The sequence below is a fragment of the Vitis riparia genome, unplaced genomic scaffold (assembly GCF_004353265.1).
Source record: "Vitis riparia cultivar Riparia Gloire de Montpellier isolate 1030 unplaced genomic scaffold, EGFV_Vit.rip_1.0 scaffold826_pilon_pilon, whole genome shotgun sequence".
Lineage (NCBI taxonomy): Eukaryota > Viridiplantae > Streptophyta > Magnoliopsida > Vitales > Vitaceae > Vitis > Vitis riparia.
In genome coordinates this window covers 30,224-50,470 of record NW_023269804.1, presented here as the reverse complement: position 1 = coordinate 50,470, position 20,247 = coordinate 30,224, and the positions used below count along the sequence as shown (strand labels likewise).

The 20,247-nt window shown below is 33.7% G+C and overlaps 2 protein-coding genes across 20 annotated transcripts; both read right to left on the bottom strand.

The window, feature by feature from the left end:
- Positions 1-975: 975 nt before the first annotated feature.
- LOC117910731 (putative disease resistance protein At3g14460) lies at positions 976-12,792 on the bottom strand. 19 transcript variants are annotated; one of them, XM_034824877.1, is made up of 12 exons: positions 12,711-12,792; positions 8,992-11,320; positions 6,922-7,373; positions 4,859-5,718; positions 3,167-4,761; positions 2,706-2,818; positions 2,419-2,555; positions 2,239-2,310; positions 2,033-2,109; positions 1,847-1,938; positions 1,603-1,709; positions 976-1,497 (listed from the first exon to the last, which is right to left on the bottom strand). In XM_034824877.1, the coding sequence occupies exon 2, from the start codon at positions 11,100-11,102 to the stop codon at positions 9,039-9,041; it is 2,064 nt and encodes a 687-aa protein (XP_034680768.1). In that variant the 5' UTR covers positions 11,103-11,320; positions 12,711-12,792; the 3' UTR covers positions 976-1,497; positions 1,603-1,709; positions 1,847-1,938; positions 2,033-2,109; positions 2,239-2,310; positions 2,419-2,555; positions 2,706-2,818; positions 3,167-4,761; positions 4,859-5,718; positions 6,922-7,373; positions 8,992-9,038. The 19 variants fall into 19 exon arrangements, with proteins under 19 accessions (XP_034680768.1, XP_034680750.1, XP_034680759.1 ...); XM_034824859.1 differs by lacking the exon at positions 12,711-12,792 and having other exon boundaries at positions 3,167-3,323; positions 3,489-4,761; positions 8,992-11,770; XM_034824868.1 differs by lacking the exon at positions 12,711-12,792 and having other exon boundaries at positions 2,706-2,845; positions 3,167-3,206; positions 3,489-4,761; positions 8,992-11,770.
- Positions 11,680-13,121, bottom strand: LOC117910735 (putative disease resistance protein RGA3). Its single transcript, XM_034824880.1, has 2 exons — positions 11,777-13,121; positions 11,680-11,687 (listed from the first exon to the last, which is right to left on the bottom strand). Exons 1-2 carry the CDS (start codon positions 13,020-13,022, stop codon positions 11,680-11,682), a joined length of 1,254 nt encoding a protein of 417 aa, XP_034680771.1. The 5' UTR covers positions 13,023-13,121.
- Between the last annotated feature and the right edge of the window lie 7,126 nt (positions 13,122-20,247).

Below are 20,247 nucleotides of genomic sequence, written 5' to 3'. Positions count from 1 at the left end.
TCATTTTCCTCTTTTTTTTTTTACACTGAAATTAAAAAAAGAAGAAAAAAATGTTACAAGGTGCATCTCCAGGCTTTTGGGCGTGATCTGCCATAGAAAGATCATAACCGTTAGCTTGGCTTCGCATCAAAAAAATGGAAAAGAAATTCTGTTAGGATTTTGAATGAGTAGATGTTGAGAGATTAACCAAGAAGGCATTTTAACCCCTCTTGTTAATATATTCTCTTTTCCATAAACTCATGATGGGTTGACCAAGTGGGGACTTTATTGTCATTGCCATACCCATACATCCATCAATTTCAATATATGAATCACAATAATGATTCAGAGTTGGTAGATTGCATTGAAGTTCTTGGCATTGTGGAGTCCACAAAGTGCGTGAATGACTTGACTAATGAAAAATCATGATTGAACATGTTAATATCTTCTTGTTACTAAATTTCAATATCAATGAAAACACATTCTTCAGTCATTTTCTATGGAATCCAAGGGTCTGCTCCATTTAAATTAACCATTTCATGTTCAATGTGTTTTTAAGTGTTAATGTGAAAATAATTTGGAAGTTCCAATTTTTCATGGTTATGAAGTAGCAAATACCCTCATTTTTTGAATTAGCAAAATATCAATAAAAATAATTTGCTAAATTGAATTAGCAAGTAGCCCCAATGGGATAGAACAATCATTTTTTGAATCAAGCCCTACATTGTCGTGATCTTGAGGCCTCAATACCCTCAATGGGATCACCAATTCTACTTGATGATCAATCATGAAGTGGCAAATAGCTATAACCAGTGACTTTACAACCGAACTAATTAACCATTAATTTAGATGACCCGGGCAATTAGCTCTAATATTAGATAAAATTCCATCAAGCAAAGGAAACAATGGCAGTCATCTACTATAAAGTGATGAAACTGAAAATGGAGGTATTTCTAACCACTTACAAAAGTAAAATGGGAGGAGAGACATGGAACATAGTTAAAAGAAGATCATTACTATTCAAAATGCAATAATTCTTAAGATTTGGAATCATATCAATAAAACTGAATGACTAGAAGATATTGAATAGCCCCCTATCATGCTGAACTATAGAAATAGTACAACTTCAATAATATCTCATCATAAAACACTCCCAGGGGAGAATAGAAAGAACAACATATATTGGGAAAACTGTTTCATGTATTCAAAATTAAAAGACCTAAGACTGTTCCCATGGAGGTTTCCAACAACTGCAAATGTTGCCATTTTAGTTGATATATGAATCAATAATGAAGAAGACGGTTCCTTCCTTTCCACAATTGCCCATGTTTTAATCCCATCTATTCAATGGAGAAAAAAAAATACTGATAGCTTGTTCTGATGCCTAGTCATTCAGTTAGTCTGAGTGCTTGTGATTCTGCACCAAATTTGCAGCAACTATGAGAACCAATTCTCCACTCACTGCGTGATCCATACATCATATGAACAAGCATCCGTATACAGAGCCATATTTACAACCTAAAAAAGGATAAAATGAAATCAGAAAGAAACAGGTTATTATAGTCAATAACACATTTCAATACCTGCTTCAAAAAGTAAAAAGGTAAAATCTAATTTCCCCACCTTAAGAGCTACTGAAAGGTGCATGGAGGACATTGTAGTTCCATTGTAGCAAGGAGCCAGCATGAAACTCTATTAACATGGAAAACTATAGTGGTTATAGTAGAAGCCTGCAAGTGACGAATTGCAATGCACTGTCCATGAATAAAAACTTGATACCGTTTTAAGTAAAAAGAACAATCCTTGAAGTGAATTTCCAACAAATTGCTTTTGTGAAGAACATATTCAATAGCTTTAAATTGCTTACCTACATCAATGACAAATCCTTGCACATTTCAGTCTACTTCAAACAGCAATACTCTGTTTTTCCAAATTTAATAGCTTCTCTTTTAATTTTTCCTGTCAAGATTTTTAGACCATGTCAAGATGCACTGCACTAGATTCTCTTGCACAGCTAAAGAACCCAATAAATTTATCTTCCATTTACTATTACCTCATTTCTCATATTTGGTTGTCCATCATTTCTTCAAGTTAGGGCATGAGAATTAAGTTATTAGGATGAACATCAACCTGTAATTCACAAACTACACCGTTAGCATGACTGTTCAAATTTTGACGACCACTGGTGGATCATAAAAAAACTTTCATTTTTGAGTGACAATAAACTCATATGAAGTGATCAAAATGAGGATTGCTTACACGTGGTTATATGGTGACAGAAGACCATAGTTGAAGGTGGCAGAAATCTGTCTGAATACTGTTAGCCGAAGACTGAAGGTAGAGATAATACAGATTATTTTGATGATAGAGTCAGAAAAAACTTCTCATTAATAGCAAAATAGTAATCTGAGTATGGATGTTGTTGATTCTACATCTTACCATGCATAATGATGTACTTGAGTCACATTCAAGTGAGCAGAATAGGGACGGGTATCAATTGCATATCCCTTCCATATCATTTCACTTATTTGTGATTCGACGTCACCTTCCCACAAGCAATCTTGTTGGTCAACATCCTAGGAGCAAGCAGTTGTAAATACATCCACAAATTTCACAAAAACTCTAAAACTAAGGTGTTAGTGTGAAAGTGCATCTGCTGTAGGCACAGAAACTATCCAATTTGCCTACCTTTTTATTGTATTGAAATTCCAAAGTTTAGAACCTACCATTTAATGTTGACTTGAGAAAGGCTCATTAACCATCTGACATGCTCCAATGAAGCCTCCATCAAATGTCTTTGCAATGGCTGCTACTTTGGTTCAAGTACCTTTTTCAAATGCTACAATGGTGCCAAATGAAGAAGAAACTGATAAAACAATTAAATATTTTTTATCCACTAGTAAACAAATTTGTTCAATTGGAGTTTATGTTACTCTTTAATCTCAATAGTAAGGTCTAGTTTAATAATTCTATCTAATGTCATCAAAAGTTGAATTTGACCTTCAAATCTTGTTTTTAGCATTTAAGAAGTTTTTCCAAACATAGATTCAATAAATAAAATATTATAAAAATTACTTACAAATGATTTAGGGAAACAGAAGAGTATAAGAAGATGGCAAGAATATGTTTGAATACTTGAATTCAAGCTACTAAACCTAATAACCAAGAGGAGAATCAGTCTGCATACCAGATTAAGCTCTTCCTATACAGAATGGCATGTCCAAGACCTATTGAAGAGAGAAGAATGGGAAAGTGGATTAATTGCTTATTGTCTCTATTTAATTCCATGTCCTCATGATTCCACATTATAGTCTAACCAGCAAATCTTGATCAGAATCTCCATCCTAGGATCAGGCATGTGTAAATGCATCCACATGTTTCCAAAAATCAAAAAACAAAAAACTCAAAACTAAATTGTAGGGTAGGGATTGATTTAATTTCCTCTCTTAGACAGGTTTTAGTATAAAAGTGCATTTGTGAAAGGCATAGAAGCTATCCAATTTTCATACCTTTTTATTGCATTGAAATTCCCAATGTTTAGGACCTGTCATTTATGGTTGACATCAGTAGAATCCACCTTGACATGCTCCAATGGTGTCTCCTTCAAATATCCCTCATGTGGCAGTTATGCAGGTACAAGTACAGTACCCTTTTTAAAATGCTTCAATGATGCCCGGTGTAGAAGCAGAATAACATAAAGTGGGAGACATGTTTAAACAGCTAACACATATAGAAGAAACTGATGTAACAATTAAATCTTCTTTATCCAGCAGTACTTAGTTGAATACTTCATTAAAGTTAAACAGAGCTGTTCAATTTTGGAGTTTATATTAATCTTAATTTCATACTAGGAGTTTAAAAACAATTTCATAGGGAAACTGATAAATGTAACAGAAGCGAGGATGACTTAAAATATTCGGAATGTAAAGCAATCTAAGTGTTGTTATTGAAATGGAAAAAGTGATTCTATTAAGACAAGAGATGGCAAAATGCATAATAATAGAGAACACTATCATAGATACCGTGAACATCAAATGCAGACAACAATGGAACAAAATGCATTTGATTAACCTCTGTACCGTACTTTAAAAAGACCGAGCAGCCTATCATTTCTCAAAGTTGTCTAATCAGGTATCATAATGTGAAATTGAAAATGTTTTATTCCATAAATAGTTGGTGAAATATACAGTAGGCTTTGCAACTATATTTTTTATGGTTTAACCCAGACCTAGGTGCAACAACTTCCTTTAGTTCATCAAGCACATGAACCATTTCTATTCACTTAGAATCTCAACAACAAGAACTTTTTTACTTGTTCTTTGATTCATTAGCTTATACTCAATGATTGGAAATTTGAAAAATATAAGCAAAAATATGTGTTGAATGCGTAAGCAAAAGGATCCTCTGCTTTTTTCATGATGATTCTAACAGTTCATCATTTTTCGTTGGATATAACACGATAGTTCAGCCTTTTACATAATTATTGAGTCTAAAACAACAAATGGACAGTGCTTTTGTTTACATAAACATGCCTTTCAAGGAATGGAGCAGCCGCAATGGCAATCCTTAAGCAGAGTACTAAACTTTTGTTTGGAGCAAGATCATGGAATCAATGCAATGACATTGCCTTCAGGATTCTGGACTGGTAGCAGTGATCAGAAATGCCTAAGATTGAAATCTTGAGCAGTGAAAAACAATCTCTTGACAAGAACAACAACAAACTAGATGTTGTCCTCACATTATGAGATTCAGAGCATTTGAATCCACGTTCAGGTGTGGCCCCTAGTAAAAACATTAGTTATCTCTTATTAAAACTCATTGTATATGAATTCTTACTACAAGGCAAAGCATAGAATTTTTCAGAAAATAGAAAATATACCTAATTGAGGGCAAGGTACCTTGCAGCTGCTAATACATTTTCCAAAACACTCCATTCTATCTAAACTTTTTCAAAACATTCTCTTATGGATGATGTGCCCACATGTCCACCATCGGGTAGGAAAATTTTGCTCCCTTTGTGGCATCATACATGCAGATATCAAAAAGTGCACAATCTTTCTCTACCAATGATATTAGTCGGATGCTTTAGACGCATAGTGGTTTCAAAAATGAGAAGTTTGTTAAAAGGTCACACCATAAAACCTACAAATACTAGTTGAGAACACAAAGTCTAAAGTAACAAAGAAAATGGTAATCATAAAAATTTTGCAAAATCCATAAAAAATTTCAGTCATCATGTTTTGTTTATGTTTCTCAAGGCCCTGCCTTATCCTATTTCTATGATCTTAAACTCCATGTTGAGTCACCTTAGGCTATCCTAGCAAATTTCAAGCATTGTTGAAAGCAAACATCAACATCAATCAAATTTGATGTTCTCTTAGTTAAACATCATGTATTAACATTGGGGAGTCAAATCGATTCTTTGCAAGGTAGAAATTATCTCATAATGTGAATTATTGCTAAAGAAAATAAATTACACCTTCAAAAAATAGAACGATAGAAGAAGAATGGTACCTAATTAGAATCTATGAATATATTTGTTGAATCCTTTGACATATCAGAAGAATCTAAATCGTAATGTCTGGGAAGGAATGATTTGTCTACATGGGCTTTACCATGTAGATTTTTCCATTTGTTCCCTACATTTTGATGTGCTTGCAAAAACCAAGTAGTGAATCAAGTAAACTGACAATTCTGGTGGACAACCTTCCTCCATCAATAAGATGATAGTAGATACTCCTACATCCAAAATTCTTCATGACATGAATAGTTTTGCAATGAATTGTGATATTTACATGTGTGAGCATATGTAGAATTAGAAAAAGGTTAGTTGTGTACACAAGCAATTTGAAAACCAATATCCCAACAAACTATAACCAAGGAATGACTTATATGATTTCACACATAATAGTTGTTTGAGCTTATTAACACTTATATTCACGCATAATACAAAACTACTCAAAAAATGGTTGTTACTGCAGAGAGTTTACAATAAGAAAGCTGTAAATACACATATTGGTACAATTTTCACAAAATTATATGATTTCAAAGTAGGTATATTGGGCTTGTGGTCGTCTTATGAATCATAAGTATAGTTGAGTTTTGGGCTCAAATGAGAACATATTTACTAAGGTTTTACTTTATCCCATTTCAATGACTTATGCTTCATGTGGAATGACTTAAACTTCCGTTAAAAGATATTAAGTTTTTTCCGTCAAAGTCGCACATGGAAATCAACAAACTCTCATGCCTAATGCCCTTTTTTTAGTGTGTTTACCTCCTAAAATTTCTTCAAAGGAAAAAAAAAATAGGCTATATTTGGTTGCTAAAAAGTACTAAAGAAAAATAAGGAAAATAATTTTCTCACATTTGCCTTATCATGGAAAATATGAAAAAGAAAATCATTTTTTTGCAAAGTGCATTACTAAACAATTTAGTTTTTTCTTCACATTTTCCTCTCTAATTTCTTTCCTTAAAACTTAAGCTATTTGAGAAAGAAAATTTTAATCCATACATATACTATTAAATGAGCAACAAGATCTACTCCAATAGCATTGGTGAAACAAATTCAATGGGTAGAACCGTTCTTGAGGCCTCTTTGTTAAGCCCATTCAAAAAATTTGCACTTACCATTAGCTCATGAAAAATGAAATTTCAAGTAAAAAGCATAAAATAAAAATAAATAAAAAGATAAAACAGAAAATGTAGCAACAACAGAAAAAAAAAAAAATTTATGATATGTTGTGGTAGTGGAAAAGAAATTCGAAATCACAAGAGGAAGGAGCTTTTATAGTCGTATGCAATTCTTAATTGAAAACTAAACCTACAAGATATTCACAGAGCCAAATACAATGTTTCTTGATTAAACAAGAAAAATAAAATAATATAACAAAGCATAGTTATAAATGGGAATGAAAATATGGAACACAAAGCAGAAAGTACCTGGGCTAATAAACGCAGAGAAGAGCAAGAGCTTGGATCGAAGGCCTTCATGATAAAATCACCTCATCTTCCCAATCGTATGTTATGCAGGGGATGTGAGAAATCTTGGGCCATTCTTTCCCTTTATCCCTTTGGCATCGTTTCCTCAGCAGAGGACAATCATCAATATCAAGACGAGAAAGGAAGGAGGGCAGCCCCTGTTTTGGGAAGGACTTGAGGTTTCCACATTTCCTAATCTCCAGAGTTTCAAGAGAGGTGAGATGCTGAAGCCCCTTATTGTCCAGGAATTTCAGATTTGGAAAACCCCTAATTTCAAGGGAGGTGAGAGTGGAGGGCAGAAATCGCTCCTCGGAAATCGTTCTTTCTCACATCCCTCAATCCCCAACGTTCTAAGAAAGGGAAGCGTTTGCAAGCCCCACTCCATCCGATTGGCCACGAGTTTGTTGCAATTCCTGATGTGAAGCTCAGATAAATTAGTGGGCAAACCCCCTTCTGGAAATGAATCAATTTCTGGACAATTATCTCACCTAGTCACTAAACTAAACTAATAGTTGTTTGAGTTTATTAACACCTATATTCACATATGATACTAAACTTTCCAAAAAAATGACTATTATTGTAGAGAGTTCACAATAAGAAAGTAGTAAATATATATATATATTTGTACAATTTTCACAAAATTATATGATTTCAAAGTAAGTATATCAGGGCTTGTGGTCGTCTTATGAATCATAAGTATAATTGATTTTTGGGCTCAAAGGAGAACACACTTAATGGGGTTTGCCTTCTCCCATTTCAATGACTTAAGCTTGATGTGGAATCACCTAAACTTCTTTTAAAAGATATTAAGCATTGTCCATCAAAATCACACAAAAATCAACAGGCTCACATATCTAATGCCCCTTTTTTAATGTACGTGTTTACCTCATAATACGGTTTTTTGATAAAAGTACAATCAATTTAAAATTAATTTTTTAAAATACAACACATTAAAAAATATTTCAAATTCTACAGCATTTTATGTCATATTGAAAGTTGTCTATTGAAGATATGTCTTCCACGATTTTCATATCGGTCTCTTATTTTTTAAAAAAATTATATGAAAGATGTTTTTTGAAAAAACATTTTCCATATTAAAACTATTAAGAATTCACAACAATTTTGACAACGTTGGAAGTTATCCCTTAAAGAGACACATTTCACAATTTTTATATTAGACACATATTAAAAATAATTGAATTTATAATAAAAGTGTCTTTTGAAAAAACACTTCCCATATTGAAAGAATTACAAATTTATACTAAAGATAACTTTTGAAAAAAACACTTTCCATATTAAAAATATTAAGGAATTTACAACACTTTTGGTCATGTTGGAAGTTGTCACTTAAAGAAACAATTTCCACAATTTCATATTAGACACATTGAAATTAAAAAATGAATTTATATTAAAGTTGCCTTTTGAAATTGTTTATCTTTAATAAAAATTATCTAAACTTAAAAGAAAAAGAAGTTCTTTGTTTTTTGAACAAACAACTTCTATGCATAAAAATGTTGTCTTTTAAAGTAACAATTTTAATTAAACACACCAAGTAAAAGCAAGAGGCTAATAAACATCGAATACAATATTTCCTGATTAAAAATGAAAAAACAATATAACAAATTAATGATATAGTTAATTGCATTTTTTTCAAGATTAAAAATTTGAAAGTGACTTTGGAAATCATTTGGTAACTATTTTTAATTTTTTTTAAAAAAAAATTGATAACAAAAAAAATGAAAAAAGAAAAGCAAAATTATAAAAATAGAGAATATAAAATTATATCCAAACTACATCTAAGTGGTGCTTTGCCTTTGTTCTTTATTTGAGTGATACCCCCACAAATTATATCTGGACTCTCTACTGGACCCCACTTGATGTCTCAAAATAAAAGAATTATATAAAAGGAAAAAAATAAAGTCTTAAAATATTAGCACCATTAGGTAGCAGAGTCTGGATGCTAGAGTAGTTATAAACTTGTTGATTGACGGGGAATTGGTAAATGAAAATAAAACACAAAGCATAAAGTACCTGGGCCAATAAATGCAGAGGAGAGCAAGAGCTTCAATGGAAGGGCCTCATGATAAGATCACCTCCTTATTTTTCTTATCGTATCTGTCGAACACTATGCAGGGGATGTGAGAAATGTTGGGCCATTCTTTCCCTTCATCCCTTTGGCACCGTTTCTTCAGCAGAGGACACCTTCTAATATAAAGACGAGAAAGGGAGGAGGGCAGCCCTTGTTTTGGGAAGGACTTGAGCTTTCCACATTTCCAAATCTCCAGGGTTTCAAGAGAGGTGAGGTGCTGAAGCCCCTTATTGTCCAGGGATTTCAGATTTGGAAAACCCCTAATTTGAAGGAAGGTGAGAGTGGAGGGCAGAAATCGCTCCTCGGGAAATCTTTCTTTCTCATATCCTTCAATCTCCAACGTTCTAAGAAAGGGTAGCGTTTGCAAGCCCCACTCCATCCGACAAGCCAAGAGTTTGTTGCAATTCCCGATGTGAAGGTCAGATAAATTAGTGGGCAAACCTCCTTCTGGAAATGAATCAATTTCTGGACAACTAGATATATGCAAATATTCAAGGGATGTAAGGAGGGCGTGCATCCCTTGGGGCAGTGACTTGAGCTTCTTGCAACTCTCTATCGAAAGCCTTCTTAAATTGGGAGTGGGCAATCCTCCTCGTGGAAAAGATACCAGATTAGGGCAATTAGATATTTCCAATGACTGGAGAGATGTGAGTTCCACGTGGTGAAGTCCATCTGGAATGTAAAGGGACTCCAGATTTCCACAATTTGTGATATGAAGATACTCAAGCTTTGTGAAGAAAGCTAAAGGAAAGGACGTGAGAGAATCACAAATTTCAAATATATTTAATTGAGTAAGGAAAGCGTAGTGGTTGTGCGTCATATCCTCAGGCAATGATAACTCCAATTTTTTACAGCACGAGATGTACAATTGTTGGAGAGTAGTATTATTTTGTATCATTCCCTCTGATAGGGACTTCAGAATGGGACAGTGAACAATTTGAAGCCTTTCAAGCATTGGTGGTAGCCCCATCTCCGAACAAGACAAAAGACTGTCACAGAACCGGATATCCAAGTGTTTAAGAGATGTCAAGTTGTGAAGAATGGGTGGCATTTCCTTTAGCTCGGGACAACGATACACAGACAACTTTACAAGAGAATTCAGTTGTCCTAATTCATCTGGTATTTTACAAACATTGCGTATATCCAAGGAAGCCAATGAGGTGAGACTGCCCGCACTCCTAACGACCACATCATCACATTCCACCAACATCAATTCACGAATGGAGGGAGCCATTGGAAGACAGCACACCAGCTGCTTGCATTCTCTAATCTCAAGTTTTGTTAATTTAGGAAGGTGTTTGGGTAAATCCTTTTTCAGCTTTGGACATATCTTGATATAAAGCTCCTTCAAACAAGGGAATTCAATTTCACGACAAACCCATTCCTCCCACTCTAACATCTTTTCAAACCTCAGAATCTCTAGGGCTTCAAATGGCTTAAACGAAGAAGACCCAATATTCCCATAGAACTCTTGTCCCACCTTCTGCACTCCATCAATCCTCATAATAGAGAGCTCCTTGAGAGATCCAAGTTGCCCTAGCGATGGCAAGGATGAGCAATTTTTACAATCGTGGAGTTGCATGGACACCATATTAGTAAATGAATGTTCGCCTAACCAGTTAGGAAATTTTTCACCACAATAGTGCTCGATGGTCAGCTCTTTCAAATTGTTATGAGGTTGTAGCTTTTCAAGCACAGTTGTTTCCTTCTGCAAATCACGAGCAGTAGCATCGCCATCCCACTGCATTACTAACTCATCAAGACGCTCCTTGCCTTTCAAATTAGCCTCGAAGACATCCATAGCATCCACCACATTCTGCAACTTGGAAATGCAAAGTCTGCCACCAAGGTGTGACATGTCCCTCAACTCTTTAATTTTTGCCCCTCTATCCTCACCAACAGCAAAAGCAGTCAATGTTCGAAGACGTTTCAACCCTTCCATTCCCATTGGCATCTCCTTTAAGCTAGTGTCACTAATATCAAGATGACGCAAGTTGATTAGTTTCCCCATTTTTGTGGGCAAACGAGTAAGAGAATGACAATTTGACAACATCAATGTCTGCAAGTTGAAAAGGTTGGTTATTGATTCAGGGAGCCTTCTAATTGAAGTACGAGAAAGATCTAAGTAGCGTAGGTGTTTCAAAGTTCCAATTGAGCGAGGCAACTCCACAATATGATAATGAGCTAAAGAGAGAACCCGTAAGCATTTCAGTGTTGGCAATAAAAGATTTGAGATCTTCTTGCTTAAAAAGATACGACGAGATTGATGACCTGTATGTACAGGAAGAAAGGTCCGCAAATTATGAGCTTCATAAAATGGATTAAATTTCATGGAGAGTTCAAATTCCTTTGCAATAATATAAGAAGAATGTCTGGTCTGCTTAGAAATTTGATTTTTCTTTCCATCATCCAACCAAGAACAAAATTTCCCCGATACAAATTGTGCTAAATCATGAATTAAATCATGCATCATAAATAGTGATTCATCATCAATGGATCGTTGGAAAAAAGATCTTGAAAGTAAATTTTCAAAGCATGTGTTACCAAAATCTTCTATAATTTTCTCCCCGTTAGAGCCACCTAATAAGCCTTCTGCCATCCATAACAACACTAATTTCCATTTTTCAAATTTATAGTCCTTGGGGAATATGGAGCAATATGCAAAACATCGTTTCAAATTTGGTGGAAGATAATGGTAACTCAAGTATAAAGCTGGAAGAATGTCACTTTGTGCAATTGGCAAATCCCATATGTCATTATTCAGTACTTCATTCCAAGCATTTTCATCTTGTTTAGTGTGTAATAGACTTCCAAGCGACTTTGCAGCCAAAGGCAAGCCTCTGCATTTTCTTACTATCTTCTCACCAATTGGTTCCAACTTTTGGCGGATGTTTGTATTCATATGTGCAAAGGCGTGTTTTGCAAATAATAGCCGACACTCTTCATAGGATAGCACATCAAGGTGATGAGAAGAGGCAGTAGTGCGCATAATCGATGCAACATCTTCATTACGAGTTGTTACTACGATCATACTGCCTTGTGCACCAGCCCTAAAAGGAGCCTTTAAGGCATCCCAGTTTTGGGGCTTCTCGTTCCACACATCATCTAGAACGAGGAAGAATCTTTTCCCATTCAATCCATTCTTCAGGCTATTTTGTAATGATTCTAAGTTCTTAGAATCAGTTGAACTATGAGTGACGGACTCTAGAATTGCTTTGGTTATCCCTGTCACATCAAATCGATCCGATACACAAACCCAAATCCTGGTATCAAAGTGGCTCTCCACCCTCTTATCATTGTAGATAATTTGAGCCAGGGTTGTTTTACCAACCCCACCCATACCTACGATGGGAACTACAGAAACTCCATTATCACCATTATCCCTGGAGGCTTTCTCGGATAAGAGAAATTGAATGATAGCCTCCTTCTTAGCATCCCTACCATAAATGCTAGACTCATCTACCAAGGAAGTGGTTTGTAACCTTTCTTCCATCTCAAACGACAACCCTCCAACACCCTCCCTTAAATGAAAGTCATGCTTTCGTTTTGCAACAGCATCCAACTCCCTTGTAATTTTCTTTATCTTTCCACCAACCTTTGCATTAAATATGACGGATGTAGGATGACAAGCAGCAAAACAAGTTGGGATGAGCTTGTGTACCTGACTGGTGCTAGCTTGGGGTCCATGTATCAGGATCTGCCGATTAGCTTCAGTGTTGAACTCGTCCAGAACATCTTCCATGTCGTAAGCCAAAGATTTGAGATCATCCAACCAAAGCTTAACAGCTCTGTCCCTTATCTGCTTCTGCTCAGCATCAGTCAGCACAGCTTCAATATGTAACAAAATCCTCTTCCATTTTTGGAGAGTGGCCTCAACATTCTGACTGCGTGCATACTCCAACAAAGGGGCAGCCACCAACTTCTCAAGCACCACATCAAAGATGGAAGACATAGCCGCCTCCGCCACAAACATGTTTTCAGCAAAATTCAAACTCTCGAATAACCAAAGCAAATTAGCGAGAGTAGCAGTTGCTGTGAAAGCCTTTGCAGTAGTCTTTCAAGCCTTGCGAAAGCGCAGGAAAATGGTCTGTACATTGAATTGAGGGAAAGTTGTGTTTTCATGGGCCAATATGGTAATAATATTGTTTTTGGAACCCAGGTTTGTGAAATGGGAAAAACATTTGTTAATATGGAAACTTATATCAGTTTCATGCACTCTGAGCCGGTTGTTTTTTTTCTACCGAAATTGCCCCTCCAGGTATCCAGGTCAGCAGCCCATCTCAGCACGTGAAGGTAGTACTTGAGGTGCGTTAAGGTAGTACTTGAGGTGCGTTAAGGTAGTACCTGAGGTACATTAAGGTAGTACCTGAGGTACATTAAGGTAGTACCTGAAGACCATTAAGGTAGTACCTTATGTGCATTAAGGTAGTACCTGAAATTTCTTATAATTACATAAGGTACCGTTGGAGTAACCTATGAGAACATAACAATGTCATGCTGCAATAGGTAATGAAATTAACTAATAAAAATCTGAAGCCACAAAATGGCTACATTTCTCGCAGGTGCGTTAAGGTAGTACCTGAGGTACATTAAGGTAGTACCTGAAGACCATTAAGGTAGTACCTTATGTGCATTAAGGTAGTACTTGAAATTTCTTATGATTACATAAGGTACCGTTGGAGTAACCTATGAGAACATAACAATGTCATGCTACAATAGGTAATGAAATTAACTAATAAAAATCTGAAGCCACAAAATGGTTACATTTCTCGCAGGTGCGTTAAGGTAGTACCTGAGGTACATTAAGGTAGTACCTGAAGACCATTAAGGTAGTACCTTATGTGCATTAAGGTAGTACATGAAATTTGTTATGATTACATACGCCACCGATGGAGTAACCTATGAGAACATAACAATGTCATGCTGCAATGTGTAATGAAATGAACTAATTGTGTCTTAAGTCACACAACAACAACATTTCTCAAATATGCACTAAGATAGTACCTGATGTACATTAATGTAGTACCTCAAGCCCATTAAGGTAGTACATGTTTTGCATTAAGGTAGTACCTGATGCGATGAAACAATTCTGTCTTCGTTGACAAAAGATGTACACTACAAATTCCAACAAACATTACAAATTCACAAACACTACCAACAATTTCTACTAACCAACACATAATTTATGTATTTTAATCGCCAATATATGATATTGCCTAATTATATTCATCAATTATTACCATCAGTCTAAAAATCTGAATAAATACACAAGTTTTCCACCCAATTTCTAAATATGTCCACAACATTTTTCCATTTCATGAGTCTCCAATACACAAAAATATTGAGATCGAACAGCCGCTCATACGATCCAAAATCGACATTCGCCTCAACCTATGCCCTCACCAATGGAGGAAAAATTGCAAATACAATAACCACTCGAAAATCACTCTTTTGCTCCAGTTTAAACAAAAAAAATATTAAAAAACAACCCTAAATACAAATTAATTACCTTCACATTTGATGTGAAGGTTACAGAAAAATGTGATCCAATGAGAAGAACACGAGATTCTTCTTCATGAACCCAATATATCAGAGTTGTCGCTTCCATTCCGGTTCGCTTTCCTAAACCAGATTTTCAGTCAACACGTACCCTCCTCAAGCCGTCTTCTTAACTCGACCTTGTTTCAATGAAGTGCTCCATTTGGTTCTTCACAATTACCACAAGCAACAAAAATTTCGATTCAGGTTTTCAAGTAAAGGTTTATACTTTCAAATGTGTGAAATTTTGCAAATTTTCACACCCTCTTCGATCCGAAGGGGTGACGAAATTGGGATGATCGGGTTCAAATGGTTAGGACTTTGAGAGGAGAAGGGGCTGAAGATAGAAAACTAGATTGGAGTTTGGGATTAAAGGCTTCAGAAATTAAATGAGAGAAATTGTTGAAAAATATACAAGATTCTCTGCTTCGCCTCGGTGACGGAGTGAAGACAGATGAGAGGAATGACTGCAAAAATGAGAGAGAGGAAAGAAAGAACGGCTGAACGCTAGGGTTTTCTTGTGGAACCTCTGCTTCGCCTCCGTGACAGAGTGTAGAAAGATGAGAGGAATGGGTACCTGGAGGGGCAAGCTCGGTAGAAAAAACACAGCCAGCTCAGAGTGCATGAAACTGATATAAGTTTCCACATTAACAGATGTTTTTCCCATTTCACAAACCTGGGTTCCAAAAACAATATTATTACCATATTGGCCCGTGAAAACACAACTTTCCCTTGAATTGAAGTTTCAGGCATTGTGGAGCCCACAAAGCGCGTGAATGACTTGACTGATTAAAAACAAAGACCCGAGCATCAATCAATGCCATTGGGTTGCATGATTGCACCCTTCAATCCTTTTTTTCATATTTGGGTAACTTCAAGCGAAATAGTTGAATATTCACAATATTTTTTTATATTTTCATTGAAATAGTCGTAAGTTCTTGACTTAGAGATGCTGATAATACTGAAAAATGGAACAGACCGGAAAAATAATTTCAACAATTTTTTGGGTTGGAAGATGGAAAACAACTAAAGAAATTTGTAATTACCTTTAGAAAAGATTGTAAAATGCATAATTGCATTTAGAGTTTATTTATTTAAAAAATCGGATAATAATAATTATATGAAGAAAAAAAATAGAGTTGTTCTAAATCAATTTTTGTCCGTAAACTTTTAATATTAATTGATTTACTATTTAAGTTTTAAGTTATTTTTAAAAACTACTAGACTCGTTGATGAAGTTAAGACATTAAGTCTTGTTTAATTTGGAGTCCATTTGCATAATAGAAAAAAATATAAGAAAATAATAATTCTACATAGAAAATAAAAAATAGTCATTTGAAATCAATTTTTATTTATAAATTGATGGTATTAATTAGATAATTATTTGAGTTTTAATTTTTTTTTAAATTATTAAACTCATTAATGAATTCAACATATAAAATCTTGATTAATTTTGAGTTTATTTGTTTAGTGAAAAAAATTATAAAAATATGTTATATGTGAAGAACACTACAAGAAAATGTACTTTTCGTGACAAAAATTTAGGGGCGAATTCTAATTTTGTCGCTAAAAGTAACTTTTACCGATGAAATTTTAGATGTTGTCAATAATGCCAATTTTCTGCAAACTTTTCCTAACGAATTTGAAATTTTTGTTGCTAAAAGATGTGGCGGGAAAATTTGGCGCTTTTTTTTTGGCGCAAACACTTTTGTGACAAAAATAAACTATTTCCCTATGAAAATATTTATCACTAATTATAATTTTTGGTGATGAAAATAATTTCCTCACTAAAAGTTACAACCTTTTATCTATTTTTGCTTACAAAATGGTTTCGTCGATAATTATATTATTTCCTGACAAATTGAGTAATTTTGTCACCAAGTAATGTTATTAAATTGTGATATTAATAAAGAATATTAATAAATAAGTAGATTATTTATACTATGAAATAATACAATATATATTTGTTGACACTTAATATTTATACTATAATATTTTATTTATATAAATAATAATAAAAATTAAGGATCCACAAAATTAAATACTAGAATGTAGATTTATTTAAATTTAAATGTTCTATTATGTAATAATAGTATTGTTATGAAATAACAAAAATGTAAATTATTTAAGCAATTAATATTTATAGTGTAATATGTTATTTATATTTATATATATATAAATAATAACAATAGATAATCCAAGATATGTAAGATTACATCCTATGATATAAATTTATTTAAATTTCAATATTATTATATGGTGCTACACATACATAAATACTATTAAATGATTTTTATTATATTAGGTAAAAGTTATCCATACAAGTCCAATGTAGTATTAAATTTATGTTAGTTATGAATAAGTAAATTTATTCAAATTCATACCTTATCCACTCAAGAAGTAAATTTATACTAACATTTAGTTACCTAGTTTAAATTAATAGATTTTTTTTAAATTATTACTTGGTTTTTAAATAATTGGTCAGAATTAACTTTCTCAAATAAATTGTCTAGTATCTATAAAAACATTCTACCTACATAAAATTCCAAATATTATTTATGTGTACGAAGATATCATATATTATTAATAAATAAATAAGTATAAGTTAAATATTATATGATATAATATATTGTAAGTACTATATGCCTAGCTCTATTTTCATATTTACAAAATAAAAAATGTCTGATATATATAGCACATATGAAATTCTATATAAATATAAAGTTTTTTTAAAAGTTTTCAACCACATCTTTATTAATAATTGGTTATTTTATTTTTTATTGATCAATTATATATTTATTATTTTTAATTATTAATTACTAATTTATCAAAATTGATTAGTTATTAAGAATAAAATCTTAAATTATACCGCAAAATAGTAACTTCTATGGTTACTAACTTGTAAAGGAGTTTTTATACTTGTATGCATTTTTAATCAAATATTTAAAACAAATGTAGTTATAAAAATAATTGAAATATTTCATAAATTATTATATGATTTATATTTATAGTGTTTCATTATGTTTGATATTTTTGTTTGGAATAGATGAGAAAGGGAAAGAAAAAAAAATGATGTAGAATCCTAATTTCATTTTGATCATTATTTTATTAATGTCAATATGAGTATTACACTTTGGCATTCTCCTAACATTGTCTTTCAATTATACTTTTATTTTATATTTCAAATTTATCACTTTAATCCATAAGTCTGGAATTGAATTTATTCTAGCTATTAATAAACTATAGTCCTCTAATTTGTTCTCATTCAACCTTAGGTTTGTTTAGAAGTGACAAAATTTGATATGACTTGTCAATATGATTTGAATCTAACACCCTTTCATGATTTTGGGTTGAGTATAATTGAGTTCAAGTCAAATTCATGTCGACTATGGAGAGTGACCTTAAATAATATAAGGTCCCAATTCTAACCACCAATTGGTTTTCAGAACAAATGGGGGCCTTGTCATAAAATACTCTGTGGTTAAGCGTGCTGCAGTCAAAGAAATCTTAGGATGAGTGACCCGCTGGGAAGTACGGAGCACCTCGATCTACAAGTGGTATCAGAGCTTGGTCACATGTTTGACAGGTGAGCTAGAATTGTGGGTGAATGGCGAAGGCCTGAGGCGTGGCCAAGACAACTAACAAAGACGGTAGACTATCACCGACGAAATTAATTTGTTACCAAAAATATTTGGCAATAAAAATAAAATTCGTCGGCATTAAATATTGACGACTTTTGGGACAAATTTTATTTTTTTTTGTGACAAAAATTCTTACTTTTGTCGATGAAATATTTCGTTGGAAAACACTTTCAGTGACAAAATTTTATTTCATCAAGGAAAACTTTGGGCGACGAAATAAGATTTTTGTCACGAAACTTTTAGCGACGGGTCTAGGGTGACGAACAAGGCACGAAAGAATTTTCGTTGGGGAATGTTTTTGTAGACGAAATTTAGACTTTCAATGACAAAATATTTTGTCACTAAAAGTCAATTTTCTTGTAGTGGAGGAAACTAACCAAGTTATTTAAAATAAATTTTGACCTATGAATTTATAATATTGTTGTGTTTTTTACTTTTTAGTACTAATTAAATTGGTTTTTGAGTTTCAAATTTATTTTAAAAATTAATCAATTTTACATATAAGGTATAGTTTGATTCCAAATTTATTTACTTAATGAAAAATTTGAGAGAAGTTAAAAGAAAGCTAGAAAACCACATGCAATTTAAAGAAAAATAATATTTCAAGATTTTTTATATTAGGATTAGATCGTGGAGAGAGAAAAAATTGGTTTTCTATGTTTTTTATTTTTAAAAATAAAATAAAACAACTTCTATACGTTTTTTAAAAATTGTTTAATATTTTACTTTATTTCTAAAAAATAGAAATAAAGAACAATGACCCAACAATATTATGAAGTTTTAAAAACAATTTTTTGTTTTTAAAAACATAAAACTGTTTTTTAACCACAAGATTATGGGACTATGGTCTTTATTGTCATTTCCCTACATCAATCATTTTCATTGTAGGCATTGGACCATTCACTCGGTGTTGACTGTTGGGTGGATAAGCAGTGGTGTAGAAAAATAGTTTGGTAGGCATTGTGGAGCCCACAAAACACGTGAATGACTTGACTAATTAAAAAGCAAGACCCAACATGAAAAGTGGGTATTATCTCGGGAGAATTGTGTTTTGGGCCCAGCTGGGCCCAAAAATTAACAAATGGTCCATTTATGTTACAGAATTAAGCCCAACACCCAGACAAAGTCTCAAAATTGATAAGAAGGCTATACAATTTATAATATGCCGAAAATGCCCTTTGGCTGGCTAATGTAAAAAAAAAAACAAAATCCACGTTGGATTTGCAATTCGTTTTCCCCAAAATTGAGAGGCGTTTTCACATTCCTGAGTGTTTCCCTCGTTCTCGCCCAAAAAATGCCCTAATCCTCTCTCCATCTGGAGTTTGCCGACCATCCGATTAAAAACAAAATCGACGTTGGATTTCCATTTGGTTTTCCCCAAAATTGAGAGGCGTTTTCACATTCCTGAGTGTTCCCTCGTTTCCGCGCAAAGAATGCCCTAATCCTATCTTCATCTGGAGTTTCTCGGCCATCCGATTTTAGGTGTAGACGGTGGAGTTTTTAATCTCTGTCAATCCATTGGTGTCAACGATCACGACCGGATTTGGGTTCCGTGGCGAAGTAGTTGATAGTAGGTTCAGCAATTTCAGTTTATGCTTCATTTCGGCTATCCCGACCATTTCATTTCAGCCTAAATACATTGCCCTAATTTATCTGGCGATTTCAGTGTGCCATTAATCCCCACCGTGGTTGTCGTCCCGTGCTGAGCATTGAGGAGGGAGCTTCTCTGACCATCAGGTAAAGTAGTATTTTTTTTTAAGCTTAAAGCTTAAACCCCGTAACTGGCTCTAAGACATGGCGTGGGTTATGGTGTTTTTAAGACATGGCTCACAGTTTGAAATAGTGAGGATCCTCATGGGCTAATTGCATCTGCATGTCGTGTTATCAAAAAAGTTTTTGTTTAGATAATTATGTTTGTGTTCGATTTACATGATTGATACATGGAAAAATCACTTCTTTTTATTAAACTGTGATGTCACCATGATTCACTTGTTTCTCCATCAATATGAGAACCCTCGA

Excerpts from the sequence above, each read along its gene's own strand:
- LOC117910731 (XM_034824861.1), bottom strand. The coding sequence starts at position 11,648 with ATGGCAGAAGGCTTATTAGGTGGCTCTAACGGGGAGAAAATTATAGAA.
- LOC117910735 (XM_034824880.1), bottom strand. The coding sequence starts at position 13,022 with ATGTTTGTGGCGGAGGCGGCTATGTCTTCCATCTTTGATGTGGTGCTT.